Source organism: Thunnus albacares, chromosome 18, assembly GCF_914725855.1.
Source record: "Thunnus albacares chromosome 18, fThuAlb1.1, whole genome shotgun sequence".
Classification (NCBI taxonomy): domain Eukaryota; kingdom Metazoa; phylum Chordata; class Actinopteri; order Scombriformes; family Scombridae; genus Thunnus; species Thunnus albacares.
Window position 1 is genome coordinate 1845535 of NC_058123.1, and position 19857 is coordinate 1865391.

General features: G+C 40.4%; 1 protein-coding gene across 6 annotated transcripts; it reads left to right on the forward strand.

Annotated features, from left to right (window-relative positions):
* Positions 1-1027: 1027 nt before the first annotated feature.
* LOC122968123 (helicase POLQ-like) lies at positions 1028-18766 on the forward strand. Of its 6 annotated transcripts, none has more exons than XM_044333110.1 (19): positions 1030-1318; positions 1464-1700; positions 2339-2966; positions 3056-3234; positions 3849-4049; positions 4140-4212; positions 4766-4863; positions 6106-6204; positions 6867-7012; positions 7810-8049; positions 9626-9767; positions 11383-11487; positions 11563-11770; positions 13183-13340; positions 13425-13523; positions 14568-14741; positions 14834-14947; positions 18313-18447; positions 18554-18766. In XM_044333110.1, exons 2-19 carry the CDS (start codon positions 1515-1517, stop codon positions 18653-18655), a joined length of 3087 nt encoding a protein of 1028 aa, XP_044189045.1. In that variant the 5' UTR covers positions 1030-1318; positions 1464-1514; the 3' UTR covers positions 18656-18766. The 6 variants fall into 6 exon arrangements, with proteins under 6 accessions (XP_044189049.1, XP_044189048.1, XP_044189045.1 ...); XM_044333111.1 differs by having other exon boundaries at positions 1479-1700; XM_044333112.1 differs by having other exon boundaries at positions 1045-1125; positions 1479-1700.
* Positions 18767-19857: the final 1091 nt, after the last annotated feature.

Genomic DNA, 19857 nt, shown 5'->3' on the forward strand with positions numbered 1-19857 from the left:
CTCGTGGGCTTCCACTTCGACTTTTGTGCAGTCATATCTCAGGGACATGACTGCTGGTTCAGTGTCTCGTTCAGTGCTTGGTGCACTGTCTGGGGGGACGTCATCTGGAGCAGACTGAGGTGTTTTGGTAGGCGCACAGCTTGTTGCTGGCTTTTGCAGTCCAATGTGAGGCCCTCAGGCAGGCGGTGGTGGTGCTGTTTCTTGGTTGTGGCTGGGTTTGGACTATTGTCAGTTTGGGCCCAGCTGGGAGTACATCTCATCCCTAACCGCCTTCGCATTAGGTTTTAACCAATAGCGAAGCCTGTTAGAGGGCACAGCACGTCCGACATAGAAATAGTAGTTATTTATCTGAGTATTTTAAGTTTGTTTAAGTCACATAAACATGCTAAACAAGTAAAATAAACTAAAAACTGTCAAAAAATGGCAACATTTATGTTAAGTTTGCTGTCTGGTAATTATCAAATCTATATAGGTAATTTATCAGGAGTTTATTGTAGCTAAACTAATACGGAAAGGTAACAGTCAAACTATTCAAACGGTTAACTGTCTGCTAGCTAGTTATCCGGTAAACCGAAAACGGAAATGATGTTGGGATTTCTCTCTTGCTCAGACGTTGATACGGAAATGACCTGTCTTCAAAGATACAGAGGACAAGATAGAAATCCCCCGCGATCAAAAAGGGGGTGACTCATCTACCCGCCATTACTTAAATGAACAAAATAATGATTGAAATTATTCTTAAAACATCGTATCAGTGTCATGAAGTGACATATTTGGCTGCTTACCACAAAAACTGTGTTTATTTAAGTATTTTAAGATCGTGTAAACCCACATTAGAAAGCTCAGCAACCTCTGTAACGTGTAAGATAAGATACAAATCCTAAAAATAAAAATACGCCGTTTAGTCAAAGTTTGTTGCTTCTTGGTAATTATGGGCTTTATTTGGGTGACTTATCAGAAAGGTGACTTATCAGAAAGGAAAACAGTCGGTTAGCTTTGTGCTAGCTAGTGACCAGTAAACCGAAAACGGAAATGATGTTGGGATTTCTCTCTTGCTGAGACGTTGATGTTGACAATTTTCAAACGGGTGACACGCCGACTGTTTACAGCTTCCACGTTTAATTTGCAAGTTACCGAGCTGTTTTTTGTTTGAACATTTTTGGCAACAGACTTCTATATATTTTTGTAGATGTTTATTATTAACTTGGAGTGTTTGCAGTGGCTAGTTGGCTAGCTGAGGGAAGAAATGGTGGTTTTCAACTGCCGGGAGTGAGCTAACTAGTTAACATAACACGCTAGTTGGCTTTTTATTTTAACGGTAACTAGTTTAACGCTAGTGTCATATATTGTTAATGCCTTTAACAACATTATTACTGTAGTATAATGTACTGGTGTCTCCGCTCCCCTCCTCTATACAGTATATTTATTGTGTTTGTGAGCTTTCTGTGCGGTTTGTTTACCAGCTGTGTGACATGTAGCATCAGGTGTGTGACGTCAGCTGGACCTGGACAGGTATGAATGCTGCAAAGAGAGAAATCAAAGTAAAAAGAGTTTCCTCAAGAAAAAGGTCGAGAGACATCCTGAAGACTCACCTGACACCTGCCAGAAAGAGAGGAGGAGGAGGAGGAGGAGGAGGAGGAGAGCAATGTCCCAGAAACTGGAGGCTCAGCAGCATCATGGCTGATATAAAAGCTGTTGAGGTACCTTATTATCAAAGTATTGATCCGGAGCTGGAAGGATTAGTCTATTAAATGATTATTAGAGAGCTACAGCTGCAACTAAGGATTATTTTCATTTTTGCTGAACGTGTAACAGAGCTGAAACAGCTTGTGATTTGATAATTAACTAGTGATTTAAGTTATTTTTCAAGCGGAAATGCCCCAAAATTCACTAAATCTATCTTCTCAAAGTGAATATTTGCTGATTCTCTAATTTTAGTATGATATTAAACTGAATAGAGCTGCAATCAACTTATTGCTTTGAATCATTTTTAAGAAAAAATGTCCAAATTCTCCAATTGCAGCTTCTTAAATATGAACATTTTCTGTTTTTTTTAGTCCTCAATGACAGTAAACTGAATATTTTTGGGTTGTGGAAAAAAAACAAGACATTTGAGGACGCCATCTTGGGCTTTGGGAAACAGTAATCTACATTTTTCACCATTTTCTGACATTTTATGGACAACTAATCAGTTAATTTAGAAAATAATCAACAGATTAATCGATATTGAAAATATTGGTTAGTAGTAGCTCTGGACATATCTGGCTGACTTATTTTGCTGTTGATCAAAAACACTAAACTGCATGAACTGTGAATGAATGTTTTGTTTTGTTGGCAGTACTGCAGTGACAGTGAGGACTTATTTGGGGACTATGACAGCATCTTGGAGGACAGCTCTCTCTTGGCAAAGCTGGACGATGCAGAGCAAAACGAAAGGCAGCGTGACCTCCAGACCGAAACTGTGGATCAGCGGGACTTCACGACTCTGCGTCCATCGAAAGACGGCGTCTGGAAACAGTCCTGCAAGGACATCCTCACAGACTCCATCTTGGACGGCCTCGGAGACGAACCCTTCGAGGACTTACCGGCCAGCCAGCTGGAATTTCAAGAACGAGTTCATGAAAATGTAAAGAGGAGCAAACTGCAGGACGGAGATAAAACCTCTACACCTTTTAGAAACTCTGACGTAGAAAGAAACACGGAGGATAAAACCAAGAGACAGATGAAGGCGAGGAGGAGCGTGACCGACCAGCTGAAGAGGACGATGCTCTGCAACGCTGCCGCTCCCTCCGAGGTTTCTCGCTCTGTGGTGCTGAAAGAAGCGGTGGTTTCTGAGGAGATCAGCGTCGCCATGCAGGCCATGGAGACTGTATCTGCTCAGACAACCGACCTCGGACCTTTCTTTGGACTTCCCACCAAAGTGAAGGAACTCATCTACAAACTGAGAGGAATCAAGAGCCTTTATGGTGATGCTCTGTTTTACTCACAGATTCTACGTAACTGCAGATAATTCAGAGCAGAGTTCGTTACTGTGGAAGCTGTTTGTCTGTTTCAGATTGGCAGGAGACGTGTCTGAACCTGGACTGTGTTCATCAGAGGAAGAATCTGATCTACTCGCTTCCCACCAGCGGAGGGAAAACTCTTGTCGCAGAGATCCTCATCCTCAGAGAGCTGCTGTGCAGGAAGAAGGACTGTCTGTTCATCCTACCGTACATATCACTGGTGCAAGAGAAGGTCCTGAGCAAGTATCTGTAATATTAGTATTGAAACTTGATTTTTCTGTGTATATTTATTTATTTATATATTTATTCCTTTATTTAAACAGGTTGTCTCACTCAGATCAAGATACAGAAGACACATACAGTAGAAGCATAAACAGAAATTCATAACAACACAATATACATTGTTTTTATGGTTTTATTCTGTCATAAACACAACAAAAACATTCAGTCCCACATAAAAGTTGGACATGCACAAAAAAACAAAATAAAACAAACACATAGATTAAAGAAACCAACAAATATTCAATATGTGCAAGTGTAATAAAAAAAATCAGTATTTAAAACCAGTTTTCCAGCTCAGTTTGAACAAGTAGCAAAACTAAAGTTATAGATAAATTATGTACAAACTGTGCAGACAGAGTGGTTGAATGAACAACCAGCAGAAGAGAAACAAGATTTTTGTGTATTTTTGTTTAAACAGTGAATAGAAGAGGACCAAGAATAGAGCCCTGTGGAACACCTTTACTTAACTTCACAGCATTTGACTTGAAACCAGAAGAAACTTCAACTTATCTTGTGTATGTTTTGTTTTTTTGTTTGTTTATTTGTTTTGTTGTTGTTGTTCAGGTACGTGGGTTAGCGAGCTTTGGCCTGGAGCTGGACTTCATGGTGGAGGAGTACGCTGGCAGCAAGGGCAAGTTTCCTCCAGTGAAGAGACGAAACCAGAGGTCTCTGTACATCGCTACAATAGAAAAAGCTCACAGCCTGGTCAACTCTCTGATCGACACCGACAGGCTGGATAACCTCGGGCTGCTGGTGGTCGATGAGGTACACTTCAGTTTGGATAAAAGGTGTTTCTGATGGTTAAAACATAAAGCAGAGGGAGGTTTAATGACATGTTTGTTCTTCCATACACAGCTTCACATGCTGGGTGATGGCAGCAGAGGGGCTGTTATTGAAATGACTCTGGCTAAAGTTCTGTATATGAGCAGTAAGTGTCTCTTATTATGATTCCTTTTCACTTTGAATGCAGTTCATTTTGACTCAAAGGGGACATTTTCTACTTTTAGTGGTTTTCAATCATTAAGATCGTGTTCGTGTGTCAGATGTTAAACGTGGTCAAAGTTCTATAACTTGAGGTGAACGTATGTAGAAATGCTGCCTGTAGGACAAAGCCGAGGTTTCAGCTGCCCAGATGCCAAACACTGACTCTAGAGGTCTTTCACATTTTTTGTATGTTTCGTTGCTCCTAAACGCTTGGAAGGGAAGGAGGAGGGGTATTCAGTTGGTTGCAATCTGCAATCTCACTGCCAGATACCACTAAATCCTACAGACTGGTCCTTTAAAGAGACAGGAGCTAAAACGGCCTGTTTCAGACAGAGGCTGAACTGAGGGGCTGCATAAAGGACCAGTAGAAGATAAATAAGGAGTTTTTATTCCAGTAGAAACCCAGAATATAAATATAGAGCTGGAAATGTGCATGATATGTCCTCTTTAACAGTATTTTTGAATTAAATAAACAATCCTGCTCTCTTCTTTCTCAGAAATGACTCAGATTATCGGAATGAGCGCCACTCTGGGAAACATCAAAGACCTGCAGACGTTTTTGAGGGCTGAAAACTACACTAATGACTTCAGACCTGTAAGTGATCTCAAACTTGTTAAAACTATAAAAAAAAAATCACATTTATTTTTTAGTGTTTCTTTGTGATGGTCTCTGCCTTCAGATAACTGATAGCCCCCGCAGATATGGATAAGACACCGGCAGACGGCTGTACTCTACACGCGAGACCGTCCGAGCCTTGCTTAGGGAACCAGAGTTCAACCAGTCTTGAACTGCTCTAAACTGGTGTATTTAGTCAGGAATGCCTGACAGCCGGGTCACAACAAAGTGTATCAGTGCAAATAAGTGTTGGAGGTTTGAAAGTACTCCAAGATGGCCGTCTAGCAGGTCATCACTGGAGGAGGTCCACTCTGACGGTCGAGGGCCTGGTTTTATAGGGCAGCTTTGATGCCCTAACAGTTTAGCCAATTAAACACCTATAATAAACCTTTCAACCTGATTCTGTACTGAAATGATACCTCTATCACATGAACAGCAGGTTGAGCCCAAACAGAGTCTCTCTCTGCTTCTCTTCCTATATCAGTACATCTCCTCCTCCTTACATTCCATCCATGTATGGTTCCATCAGGACATCTACCAGCTGCATGCTGATGTTTTATGACTTTGCACAGAACTGTGACCTTTCTTCGTCTGTCACTTACAACACATTCCTTGGAACATGTGAAACTTCTGCTTTTTTTACGTTTGAGGTTAAAATTAACGGAGGTCTTCAGGTGCAAGAAACCGCAGCTTCTCCTCAGCATCAGGTTCTCGACCGGTTCTCTGCTTCTTAGGTGATTGTTTGTATGTGTTTAGTGTTCCTTGAAAGTTCAGGTGTAGTTCACTACAAATTGTTAAAGACATTTGACTGTGCTTTGACTTATCACCGATTATAACTGAAGAATTTAGTCAGAAGAAGGTGTGAGTGGAGTATTTCTCAGACACAAAGCCGTTAGTTTCCATTGTTTTCACTTCACTGTTAAAATCAACCTTCAGGAGCTGGAAGTTTGCTTGAGACAGATGATGTTTAACAGGTTTGCTACCTGTTGCTGCAGATGATCAGTACAGATGGACATTTTGTTATCATGTTGATAGATCAGGTGACAACATGGAGGAGCACAAAGGTGGAGAAATACAGTGAACAATAAAGAGCTATGGTTAATTTAATATTAAATGTACTTTGTCATGAACAGCAGATATTTAACAGTCCTGAGTTAATGAAGTCACCGCCGGACAAATATGTTTGTTTGTTTGTTAAATCTGTATTTGTGGTGCATTCAGGTCCAGCTGAAAGAATACGTGAAACTAAAAGACACCATCTATGAAGTGGACCCAAAAGAAGAGGAATGTTTTAGATTCTCACGTCTTCTCAACTTCAAGGTAATTTACATATATAATATTATAAGAACATGTCCACTGTGTTTGCTCAGATAATAATGACATGTTGTGGTCTTTAAGGAGGATGCTGGTAAATATCTGCACATGTTGACTGAGGCTGGACACCGCTGTGAAAACATGTTGTGATCTCTGGTTTTGTTAAGTGCTATAAATAAACCTTATATGCTAGTACGTTATAGTGTGATCAGCCCCCGACAAGGAGAGGATCCATATTTCACAAGATTTTACATAAATGTGAAAAATATGTGAGTAGTGTTCGGTCATGATTAACTGTAATATTTACCAGTTGATGAAAAATATCTAATGAAATAAACTTGAACACGAGATTCTCCGTCTTATTTATTATTTATACTGAAAAATATACAGAAAACTATGGATTATTCATCGGTTAAGAACACTTTTAATATTAGAAATAGACCTGAATAACACTTTTATGACTTCTGTTGTTTTATTATCAGCCACAGTATATAGTGACTAGTATATAGTCAGGAAGTTTAGCAGCTTTACTGTAGCTCAGTTCCTGCCGACGTGTGTAAAGAAACACATTTATCTTACGTAGCGATACGACTAAGATGAGTGAGAGAGTTGTGTAAGTGTTTGATTGATTGTTCAGCTCTCTGTGTGACCTCTGTGATGTCCTTCAGTACTCCAGCGCGATGCAGAAGATCGACCCGGATCACATCATCGCTCTGGTGACTGAAGTCATCCCAACACACTCCTGTCTGGTCTTCTGTCCCACTAAGAAGAACTGTGAGAACGTGGCAGGAATGATCTGCAAATACCTGAAAGAGTGAGTGAATCTGACGGCGTCTCCTCTGGTGTCTCCTCTGCCGTCTCCTCTGGTGTCTCCTCTGGTGTCTCCTCTGCCGTCTCCTCTGGCGTCTCCTCTGGTGTCTCCTCTGCCGTCTCCTCTGGCGTCTCCTCTGCCGTCTCCTCTGGTGTCTCCTCTGGTGTCTCCTCTGCCGTCTCCTCTGCCGTCTCCTCTGGTGTCTCCTCTGCCGTCTCCTCTGCCGTCTCCTCTGCCGTCTCCTCTGCCGTCTCCTCTGGCGTCTCCTCTGCCGTCTCCTCTGGTGTCTCCTCTGCTGTCTCCTCTGGCGTCTCCTCTGCCGTCTCCTCTGGTGTCTCCTCTGCCGTCTCCTCTGGTGTCTCCTCTGGTGTCTCCTCTGCCGTCTCCTCTGGTGTCTCCTCTGGTGTCTCCTCTGCTGTCTCCTCTGGCGTCTCCTCTGCCGTCTCCTCTGGTGTCTCCTCTGCCGTCTCCTCTGGTGTCTCCTCTGGTGTCTCCTCTGCCGTCTCCTCTGGTGTCTCCTCTGGTGTCTCCTCTGCTGTCTCCTCTGGTGTCTCCGCTGCTGTCTCCTCTGCCGTCTCCTCTGCCGTCTCCTCTGCCGTCTCCTCTGGTGTCTCCTCTGGTGTCTCCTCTGGTGTCTCCTCTGGTGTCTCCTCTGCCGTCTCCTCGCTGTCTCCTCTGCCGTCTCCTCTGGTGTCTCCTCTGGTGTCTCCTCTGGCGTCTCCTCTGGTGTCTCCTCTGCCGTCTCCTCTGGCGTCTCCTCTGGCGTCTCCTCGCTGTCTGACTCGGTTTTGTCCTCACAGGGACTTTCTGCGGCACCGGGAGGAGGAGAAGGCCGTCCTCCTCAGAGAGCTGAAGGACAGCGGGAACGGCTCGGTGTGTCCGGTGCTCCGGAGGACGGTACCGTTCGGTTTGGCCTATCACCACAGCGGGCTGACCAGCGAGGAGAGGAAACTGGTGGAGGAGGCCTACTCCAACGGCGTGCTGTGTCTCCTCACCTGTACGTCCACGCTGGCTGCAGGCGTCAACCTACCCGCCCGCAGGTCAGTCTGTCAGAGTCAGGAGAAAACATTCAGAGGTGAGGAAGCAGCCGGCTGATAGATCCTGAAACATGTTCATTATAAGATCCTGAACTCAGAGTCCAGCACCTAAACCACCAAACGATCAATCGCCAACTATTCTGATCATCGATTAGTTGTTTTGATTCATTTTTTTAAAGAAGGAAATCAAATCAAATCCTCTAATTCCATCTTCTCAGATGTTTGTTTGTCTGGTTTCTTTACTTTAAACATTCATATTTAATCTGTTTAAATTCTTTAACCAGCAAATGAAACATTCGTACATCTGATATGATCCTAAACTTTCTCTGTACTCTGCAAGATTTTACTGTTGATGATCAAGAACATGATTTTTTTTGACAGATTAGACTCTAATAACACAAATCATTATTTATTTATTTATATATTTATTTATTTTCCTGTGTTGTCCTTCTGGCAGCTCAGATCTTCACTGTTGACTTTATGTTTAAACTCTCTGTGCTCCAGTTCTCCCAGCTGTCTTCACCCAGTGATGAAGACGCCAGCCAGTATCTTTGGGTTGTGGACAAAACAAGACATTAAAGACGTCGTCGTGGGCAACAGTTATTTGTTTTGTTTTATTTTATAGACCAACAACTAATCGATCGTTAGTTGCAACTCTACGACCAGCAGACCTCAACCCAAAGATATCTGATGAACTGAAACCTTGAGGCGACTTTGTTCTGTCCGACTAACAGTCCAAAATCCAAAGATACTCAGTTTATTATCATGCACGACACAGAAAATCTGAACATCATCACATTATATAATATATATATTTTGAAGAAACGCTCACAAAGACTTTATCTTCTCAGCAGCCTCGATGTTGTTTAGAACTAATGAACAAAACTTTCCATCTTCCCGCCTGATACAAACATTTAAACTATAAATATAAGATGAAACTCTCCAGGAAGCAGAACAGTCAACTAGTGATTCAACTCTTTACTGAAGGGACGATGAAGAAAGTGCAGACATCTCATCATCCTCGTGTTCAGACAGTAGGAGACGCTGTAGAGCGACTCTGGAACTAAACGTGTATTTAAGACGTCCTTCATCAGTATCTTGAACTCTGCAGAGCATCTGATGAGATTTAAACCACAGACAGGAACAGTCTTTAATGTGTAATGTGACAGTTTTCCACCCTGATGGACAATAAAGACATTATTCTATTCTATTCTATTAAATTTCTGTCCATCATCTAATTGATTACTAATCGTTGCAGCTCTATAATAATTGATAATAGAATCAGTTTGTTGGTTTAGTTCTGCACATATAATAATAATAATAATAATAATAAGACAGAATACAACCAGTCTAATCCCTTAAAGCGTCATATTGATGCTACTACAAGTAAACATTTACCCATTAAAAATGTAAAACACTGCAGCGTCATCCACTAATTACACAACATTAATAAAAGTATGAAGGTTTTGCGTCTGAATCGTCCTAATCTGTGTTTGTTTTTAAAGCTGAGTCAGTGCGCTGCGTCTCTCACGAGATGACAGATGTAATCTATTTTTGGCTTTGACCTCGTTGTCCACAGAGTGATTCTGCGCTCGCCGTACGTGGCCACAGACTTCCTGAAGAGGAGCCAGTACAAACAGATGGTGGGACGAGCCGGGCGAGCGGGAATCGACACCGAGGGAGAGAGCATCCTCATCCTGCAGGACAAAGACAGGACCACGGTGACTACGCTCACTGCACGGCAGGAAACTGTTCTATCGGGTTTTATTTCAGGAAAAGTTATAGATGGAAGACGTTAGTGACGACATGAAAGTCTCCCGGTTGAATCATCAGAACAAAAGATGAGCAATGTGTCAGAAAATATCTGGTTCTTTGATGAAAAGTCAGAGGTAGAAGACTGCAGATATAAAACTGAAGGAGACTACGACTCCCAGGGTGCATTTCAGCAACAAACATCCAATCACAGAGCTTCAAATAGAAAATAATTATAAAACAATCTGCAGCTTCAATTAATTCACTTTCAGACTGATGCAGTAACTTCTCCATAGCAACAGCAGCTGAGGCTCATGGGTAATGTAGTACTTAAAGCTGACCACCAAACTGACAGTAAAGATGGTCAGAACATAAACCAACATCTGGATCAATGATTCTATTTTATAACAGCTGATTAATCAGATATTTGTTTGGTTTATTAAATGTCTGTTATAGTTTCCTGTAAACGTCGTCTGACCATCACTCCAAAAACAAAGATATTCAGTTTCAGGGCTACAACTAACGATTATTTTCATTATTGACTCATTATTTAGTCAAATGTTTAAAAAATAGTGAAAAAAAACACAATCATGTCTTCAATTTGCACGTTTTGTCCGACCAACAGTCAGATTACTGTCGTATATGACAAAGAAAAACAGAAAATCTTCACGTTTCAGGAGCTGAAACCAGACAATATTTGGTATTTTTATTTGAAAAATTACTGAAATCATTAATTAATTACAAAATAGTTGGCAATCAATTCTACGTCGATCATCTAATCGACTAATTTGTGCAGCTCTGTTCAATTTATTGTTAATAAGACAAAGAAAATCTAAAATTCTTGCTGAAAACATGACGATCAACCAATCGATTAATCAACCAATCGATTAATCAACCAATCAATTTAGCTTTATTATAATGATGATAATCATTTTTTTCTTATATTTTTCAAAACAAGCTTTTCATGGGCAGCAAAATAAAATCATAAAATCATAAGATTAAAAAAAACAAACATAAAAATTGAACATAATTATCTACCATTTGGAGGAAGATTTAATATTTAATGTTTGATCATATTGGAACTTTCATCATTAATATAAGTTTATGTTTTATGATATATCAGCACTTTTACTCTTAATTCTCTTCTTATTTTCTATTTTTGACCTTTGGAGAGTTTTGAGGTTTTTATGGATGTTTTTATAATTAATTATAAGATTTATTGTGACTCTCTGTCATTTTGTATTAATGTATTTTTTAGTCTTGTTTAACCTGGATGGTGATACTAGATGCTCATCAGTCAAACTAATGAACTATTGACCTCTGATTGGATGATGGAAGCAGCTTCTATATACAGTATATATATATGGAGGTCAGACAGACTGAAACACTGTGAGCTCATTAATATTCCAGCAGTGACATTTCTTCTCTTGTTTTCTAAAAACAGATAAAACCTTTTCATTGTAAGATAAACGTAGAAATAAGATAAAGTCATGTAAAATCAGAAAAGGCTCTCAGATAAAAATATGTTTGAAGATATTTTCCTCTCACATCGTTGTGTTTTTCTTTGTTTGTGTTGTTTTTCAGGCTAAAGGTCTGGTTTGCGCCCCGATGGAGAACTGTTACAGCAACCTGATGCACGACGAAGGGAAAGGCCTTCTGAGTCTCATCCTGTCCCTCGTCGGGTTAAACGTAAATCTTCCTCTCGTTTACTTTTTTTTACGTCTGAATCGTGGACGTCCGTGACTCGGCGCTGTTCTGTCGTAGATCGCTGGCTCGGTGGATCAGGTGCGGGACTTCCTGTGCGGGACGCTGCTGTACGTCCAGCAGGAGCAGCTGTGTGCGGAGAAGAGTCTGTGGGACGTCGTTCAGCACTGTGTCGACCAGCTGAAGGAGAAAAACCTCATCACTGCTGCTGCAGACGCACACGGTGAAAGTCTGCAGGTCACCAAGCTGGGAAAAGCTACGTATAAAGGTAAATCACTGATCAATATTCAATCAATCAAACTTTATTAGTACAGCAGCTTTCAGACAGACAGACAGACAGCTTCACAGTCGACTGACGAGACATAAAAATCATGAAAATATCATAAAATAATCATTATTATTCAAATGAAATACAAATTAGATTAAAAAATCAGATCAATAATAATAAAATAAAGAATTAAACACAATTTGACAACATGAATGAAGTGAATAAAATACAGTAAATAATGTTTCTACATCATTCTTAATCAAAGGATTTAAGTTTACATTTAAAATGATCAAAACTTATCATTGTATATTGTCATATATTTAATAATAATAATAATAATAATACTAGTAAACTTTATCTATAAAGCTCTTTCATACAAGTCAAATGTGATTCAAAGTGCTTTATAAGTGATTGATAAACAAACAGGACGGTAAATATGAACCTGAAGACGAATAAACATCAAGATAATAAAAAGACAAACAAAACAAAACGGACTTTAAACGAGTTCATTGAATAAGACAATAAAATAAAAGATAAACAATAAAAGATAATTGGTCAGCGGTTAAAAAATAAGGTGAAGATAAATAAATGAGGTATTTAGATCTTACAGCAAAGTCTGTCAGTGTTTTTAAAAGATATTAAACATATTAATGTAACTTTACTGGCGTCATTGTTAATGTTTTATTTTATTGTGATCAAACTGTTGTTTTGTTTGTTTCTCCTTCATTTATTGTTTATTTTCATTTGATCTTGTTTTATAAAGCAGTTTGAGCTGCATCTTTGCATGAAAGGTGGTAAACAAATTATTATTATTATTATTATTATAAAACCATCAAACGCTACATAAATCCAGTCTAAACAGTGTTAAACTAGTTAACGTGTTTCCTTCGCTGGCAGCTGCTCAACCCAGTAAACAGTCATCTTCATCTCAGATATCAGTGAACACGTCTGTCTGTTTGTAACATCAGCAGCTAACAGACGACAACCATCAACAACCAACATCAACCAGTATAAACACACCCTGTTTACACTGGGGTCCATCCCATCAATCAAACCACTTACTGAGCTGGTCTGGGACGCGTTTGACCACGTGTCTTTTGTAGCGTAAACACTGATGTGTCTCCAACGAGGACGTACGTCGTCATGCGGGACACAAACATTTTTGTTGTCTTAGCATGCTCCTGCAAAATAAATCAGGCGACAGACTGACGTAATCACTGTGCACGCTGCCCTTTGACCTTTAGGCAGAAGTCTGGACACCGGTGGTCAGCTGGACACCCTGAAGACGCATGACAGACACAGGCGTGGACAGCGATGTGTCTCGGTGGTCCATCTGTGTTCAGATCATTTTAAAAGCAAGTGTGAACAGTCTCAGTGCGTTTGACTCTGATCCGTCCGTCTGTGGTCTTCAGGCTCGGTGGATCTGACTTACAGTGACGAGCTGTACCAAGACCTCTCTAGAGGTCTGGAGGGTCTGCTGCTCAACAGTTACCTCCACCTGGTCTACCTGGTCACGCCGTACGACATGATCTCACAGTGCCAGCCCGACTGGATGATTTACTTCAGACAGGTAGAGCATCGCCGTCAGACTTTATCAATCGCTTTCATATTGAGGAAGATTTGACAGATCTGCGTCTTTGTCGTCCCGTCACAGTTCACGCTGCTGTCTGCTGCGGAGCAGAAGATGTCCGGAGCCGTCGGGGTGCCAGAGAGCTTCGTCGCTAGAAAGGCTGCAGGTCAGACGGTGAAAAAGGTAACGAACCATCGACTGTAGATAAACACATGAAAAAGTGTTTCCTGTTGTCTGAGCTGTAACAGCAGCTGTGTGGGTAAACGATGACGTCATGAATCATGTGACTGAAGAGCTGAAAACATCAGATCTGTGTGGAGCGATGATGAGGAGACTGTAACCTTCCTCACATCAACACACGAAACATCATGTTTTCCATCGTTTGAGCTTTGACTGTCGCTCTTTTAATGACGTCGTCTCGTTGTTTCTTCTTCTTCTGTGACGGTTTAACGGCACCGACTGCAGATTTAGTTTATCTGCTGATATTCACACAACAGCAGCGGACGGACGAACATTTTCTCTTGATGATTGTCTGGAAATTCAGATAAAATATGCGCCAAATTTGGAAACTTGACTTATGACAACACACATTAAAAGAAGTGACATTAGTTTCTGAGACTTGTTGGAACAAAATATTGACTTGAATGACGTTTTAGGAAACATCTGGAGCCCCGTAATAATCAGCAGTAAACATTTTGATGATTTGTGGCTGCTATTTTATAATTCATGCCCCCAAATTAATAGTTTGTGCACAAACAAAAGCAAATTTTGTGTGAAAATTTGCAATTCATGTCCTTTTAATTACTAACTTGCACACACAAATCTCTCAAATTACTTAATTTGTTTCCTTAAATGAATAATTCATGTGCACAAATTACAGAGTTGATGTGTTATCCAGTAAAATACATTAAATGGACATTAAAGATAACATATCAACGTGTTTAACAGCCATACTGCCCAGATGAACAGTGAAAGATGTTTTTTTATGCTGTAATCATTCCTGCTGTTCATACTGACACCTGACTGCTGGTTCAACACACACTGGAAACACCCGTAAACACACAAACCATCCTCTAAACAATCAATCAGCTGCAGCACATGACCCTGTAGGAAGTGTGATCATGTGACCGTTATTTACTGTTAATATCCAGCTTTCTGGTGTGAAAGCAGAACATGTCCTGGTGATCCTGAGCACTCTGCATGTTGTTGGTGTGTTTGTTGTTTCAGAGCGTGAACCTGGTGGCGGTGAGGCGGATGTATCTGGCTCTGGTCCTCTTCTCTCTACTGAAGGAGACCAACCTGTGGAGCGTCGCCGACAGGTTCCAGCTGAGCCGAGGTTTCATCCAGACGCTGCTCAGCTCCTCCTCGGCCTTCTGCTCCTGCGTGCTGCACTTCACAGAGGTGACGATCGAACTGCCCTCTTCAGCGTATCTGCACATATGAATAAACAACTCTGAGGTCTGATGACTGTGTTTAATAACGTCTGCCGTCAGGAGCTGGAGGAGTTCTGGCCGTTCAAAGCTCTGCTGACGGAGCTGACGCGCAGGCTGAGCTACTGCGTGAAGGCTGAACTCATCCCTCTGATGGAGGTGGCCGGAGTCATGGAGGTCAGTGTTCCACGTTTTAGCTTCAGTCTTTTGACAAACAAACGTATATTTACGGAGTCTAGCGCTCAGTTTAACACGCCGTCCTCTCGTCCTGCGTCGACAAAGTGGATATGTGTTGTCTCTGCGATCCCTTAAAATATCCAGTATAATACAATAGGTGTAACAGGAGGTACGGGTGATCCTGGCTCCCTGGGATCCAGTTTGGATCAGTAATAGGTTTGGGTGGTATCAAGGTCATTATGGTATAACAGGGTATTAAGAAATCTCTGTATTGAGGTGACGTCTGCCGCAGCAACAAGTGTCTTCAGGTCCTCCAGCGAGAGTCTATGGAAGACGGTGTTTATCTCCTATATATTCATTATTCTATGATCCTTAAGTATTAAACTCAGCAAGACTTGTTTCAGTAGGTTAATAACATACGAGACACACAGCGCTGTAGGCTGCAACATGTCAAACAATGACGTCAATCACCAGCAGCTCATTTTTTATGTTTTATTTTTTTGTTTTTATTTTTTTTCCATGAACACCATCATTTCCAGCGTACCCTGGTGAAATGGTGAAATGTATGAGGAAATAGACGCTCAACTCTAATCAAGAACTGATGTTCCAGAGAAATGAGAAGTTATCAAACTTCCTGCTGATTGAGTATGTTTGGTGAAAGGTTCACAGGGTGAAAGGGTTAAATCAAGGGCACACATTTGGTTTGTTTTAGTTTTAGTCACATGTTTTTCAAATCCTCTAAATTAAAACACGACGATGGACTTTTATGGAAGCTCCTCGCTGATAAAGATGGTTGCAACACGTCTTTCCTGCCAAACGCAATTAATTAATGTCTCTGAAATCAATTAATAAAAAAAATTAAATATTGATGTAGAAATCCCTGCAAACAGACTAATAAACCGAGAGAACTGATCCATAGTCAGTTTACAGTCTGTACAGCAACACAACATCTTCATAAAGAAAAACTTTAACAGGGAAAAATGTTAGAAAGCTCAGGAAGAGCAACGGAGGAGGATCCCTCCGCAGGACGGACACACAGGAAATAGATGTGGAGTGTTTACAGAAATACAGCACAGACGAACAGGATGACAGAATTATAGAGAGAATATTCTGTATTTCTGCTTAAATATGACCTAAAACATGATACACAAGTCCTAAAACTAGATAAAGGGAACCAAATTAAACAAATGAGACAAAAAAATAAACTTTTTCATTTATTTATTACATATCTGTATGAGGCAAGTATGTGAAGTCTTGCTTTCAGTAACTGGTGTGACCCTCTTTTGCAGCAATAACTTCAACCAAACGTTTCCAGTAACTGTTTATCAGCTCTGCACATCAGTTCGGAGGAATTTTACCCCCTTCCTCCTCACAGAACAGTCTCAACTCAACTTGCATGAGCTACATGTTTCAGGTCCTTCCACAGCATTTCTACAGGATTAAGGTCAGGACTTTGATTCGGCCGGTCTAAAAACATAAACTTTCCTCTTCTTTAACCGTTCTTTGGTAGAACGACTTGTCGTTTAGTGTCGTTGTCTTACTGCATGACCCACTGTCTGTTGAGCTTCAGTTCACAGACAGATATCTTGTCCTGTAGGATTTACTGGTCCATCAATAATTGCAAGCTGTCCTGGTTCAGAGGCAGCAAAGCAGCCCGAACTATGATACCACCACCACCATGTTTCACAGATGGGTTCAGGTTCTTATGCTGGAATGCAGTGTTTGCTCATCACCAAACAGAACGCTTCTCATTCAAGCCGAAATGTTCGATTTTGGTCTCATCCATCCACATGTTCACATTGTTCTAATCACCTTCTGGCTCCACGTGGTCTTGAGTGAACCGTAGACAACAGCAATGTTCTCCTGATGGTGGACTCATGAACACGGACTGTAGCCGCTGCAAGAGAGACCTTTAGTTTCCTAGACGTTACCCTGGGGTCCCTCGTGGCCTCCCAGACTATTACACGCCTGCTCTTGGTGTGATCTTTGTTGTTCGACCTCTCCTGGGGAGGGTAACAACGGTGTTGGATGTCCTCCATTTTTTACACAATCTACCTGACAGCCGACTGGTGGAGTCCAAACTCTTTAGAAATGGTTTTGTAACCTTTTCCAGCCTGGTGAGGACCAGGTTGTTTGAGCCATGACACACTTCCACAAGACCAAGACCCAGATTTCTCTTCTTTAAATACGGCAGGGCCTCCCAGACTCACACTGGATTATCATCCCATTGACTCTAATTTCCTCTTCAAATGAACTGATAATCCTCGAGGTTCACGTACACAGATATGTAACATTGGATCATTTCCCTCAATAAATAAACATGTGTAAGGTTTTTGTCTCATTTGTTTAACTGATGTCTCTTCATCTAGTTTTAGGACCTGAATGCAAATCTGATCACGTTTTAGATCATATTTATGCAGAAATAGAGCAAACTCTAAAAGGTTCCCTTTCACTGTATATACAGTATATAAACGTTTGATGGCTGAAACAGCCGTTAAACCTCCGTTCAGGTTCGTCCCGCTCGCTGTCATCACCTGTACTGTGTTTTAATGCAGCCGAATTCACAATATAATTGTTCTCATTTATATATTTTTCTGTTTCTGTTGTCAGATAACAGAATGAAATTTGATCACAGCTTTAAAATGAGTGATACAGTTCACGTACAGCCGCCTGAATGCAGCACAGCAAGAAGCATGAATATGTTTTCAGCTCATGTTTACAGATGTGACAACAGTGACGACTTTCTGTTTCTGCCTCTAACTTTCTCTGTGATTATTGAGTGTTTTTCAGGTTCCAGCCGCTTTTGGCCATTGAACTCTGTTTGATAAGATTTTTCCTCTGAAAGTATTGATCGTTCATTGTGTATCTAAAGTGTGTTGACGAGGTGAAACAGTGAGTCCTGTGTGTTGTGAATCTCCTCAAATGTCCTCAGTGAAGTTTCCACACTGAAAATCAGTTTCATCAGATCCCCTTTGGGGTTTTTTTTTTTATACAAATATTGCCATAAACTGTACACCGTGGTGAAATATCAGGAAGGTATCAAGGTATGAAGACATAGATGCTGCCCAACCAGAGAAATGAGAAGTTCTTAAACTTCCGGCTGACGATGATGTTTGGTGTCCTCTGAAAGGGTCACAGGCTCAAGAAACTTAGTAATATTCACTATATTTACAACAGTTTGTTGATTTGTAGGTGTGTTTTTTTTTAATGTGTTTAATTTGGGTAAATCTGTCTGCATCTGGTTGGTTGTTGGGAGTTTTTTTTCTGTTTCTTTGTCATTTTGTCCTTGTGAAGCACTTTGTAATCTCTGGTTTTGATAAGTGCTGTATAAACAAATATTATTATTTGTTGTTTTTTTTCTCCAGTCAAGAGCGAAGCAGCTGTACAACGCTGGTTATAAGACGCTGACTCACCTGGCGAACGCTGACCCCGCCGTTCTCTCCAAGACGATAGAAAACCTCTACAAGAAACAAGCCGTCCAGATCGTGGCCTCGGCTAAAGTGAGCGCGACGTTAACGTGTTGTCAGTGCTTGTGCGTGTTTTTAATGTAATAATTAACACGTGAACTGTTTTGTGTCGATCAGATGATGTACCTCTGTGTTCCAGATGCTGCTGAATGAAAAAGCGGCGGCGCTTCAGGAGGAAGTGGACGACCTGCTGATGATGCCGACAGATTTCCCCTCAGCATCACAAACACGACTCACCTGAGTTCATTTATTACCGAGAAGTTTTATTCTCTTAATAAACTGCTGAATATTTCATTGTGTCGTTGGAAATAAATATTATTATTATTGTTATTAAAATAATGTACAAGAACGACTCCACTTGATTTTTTTTTGGCAATCAATGTATGTTTGATGTAGTTAAAGTATTGCAGTAAAAGTACATAAGTATTATGAGCTTGATGTAGTTAAAGTATTGCAGTAAAAGTACATAAGTATTATGAGCTTGATGTAGTTAAAGTACTGCAGTAAAAGTACATAAGTATTATGATCTTGATGTAGTTAAAGTATTGCAGTAAAAGTACATAAGTATTATGATCTTGATGTAGTTAAAGTATAGTTTAGAGGGAAAAATCACTATTTGGTGGAGCTGTTAACAACTCATAGACATGTGAAATGTGACCCCGACTACACACTGCTTTTTGTAAGACGTCAAAAGACAAAAAGGTTGGAAACCACTGGTTTCATCTTTAACAATGTGTTGTATTTTAAAAGCTTGTTATATTATCCATTGTGTCAAATCTTCATCTGAAAAGTAACTAAAGCTGTCAAATAAATGTAGTGGAGTAGAAAGTACAATATTTCCCTCTGAAATGTAGAAAGTAGCATCACATGGAGATACTCAAGTAAAGTACAAGTATCTCAAAACTGAACAACAAAGCAATACAGGGAAAAGCTGGATTTCAGAGTTTTATATGTAGGAAAAGGGATTTAGAAACTCATACAGAGGATGTTACTGACAGAAACAAACACACAGAGACAAAAGAGGAAAAGAAAGTGAGAGAATAAACTGTTAGTTTGATTGAAGGAAGATCCTCACACCTTTAGGAACTTTTAGTTTGAGTGACAAACGGAGAATAAGGGAAACCTCTCCTGTTTTACATCAGTCAGTTTGTTTCCTGCTGGTCTTTAACAATGTGTTGTATTTTAAAAGCTTGTTATATTATCCATTGTGTCAAATCTTCATCTGAAAAGTAACTAAAGCTGTCAAATAAATGTAGTGGAGTAGAAAGTACAATATTTCCCTCTGAAATGTAGAAAGTAGCATCACATGGAAATACTCAAGTAATAATTCGAACATTTATTGAAATGAAAGCATGTGAGAAGTTTAGAAGGTTTAGTTTATGATTTATGAGCTTGATTTGATCATTTATTCAGTTTACACCAGTGTGATGTGGAAACTTGAAG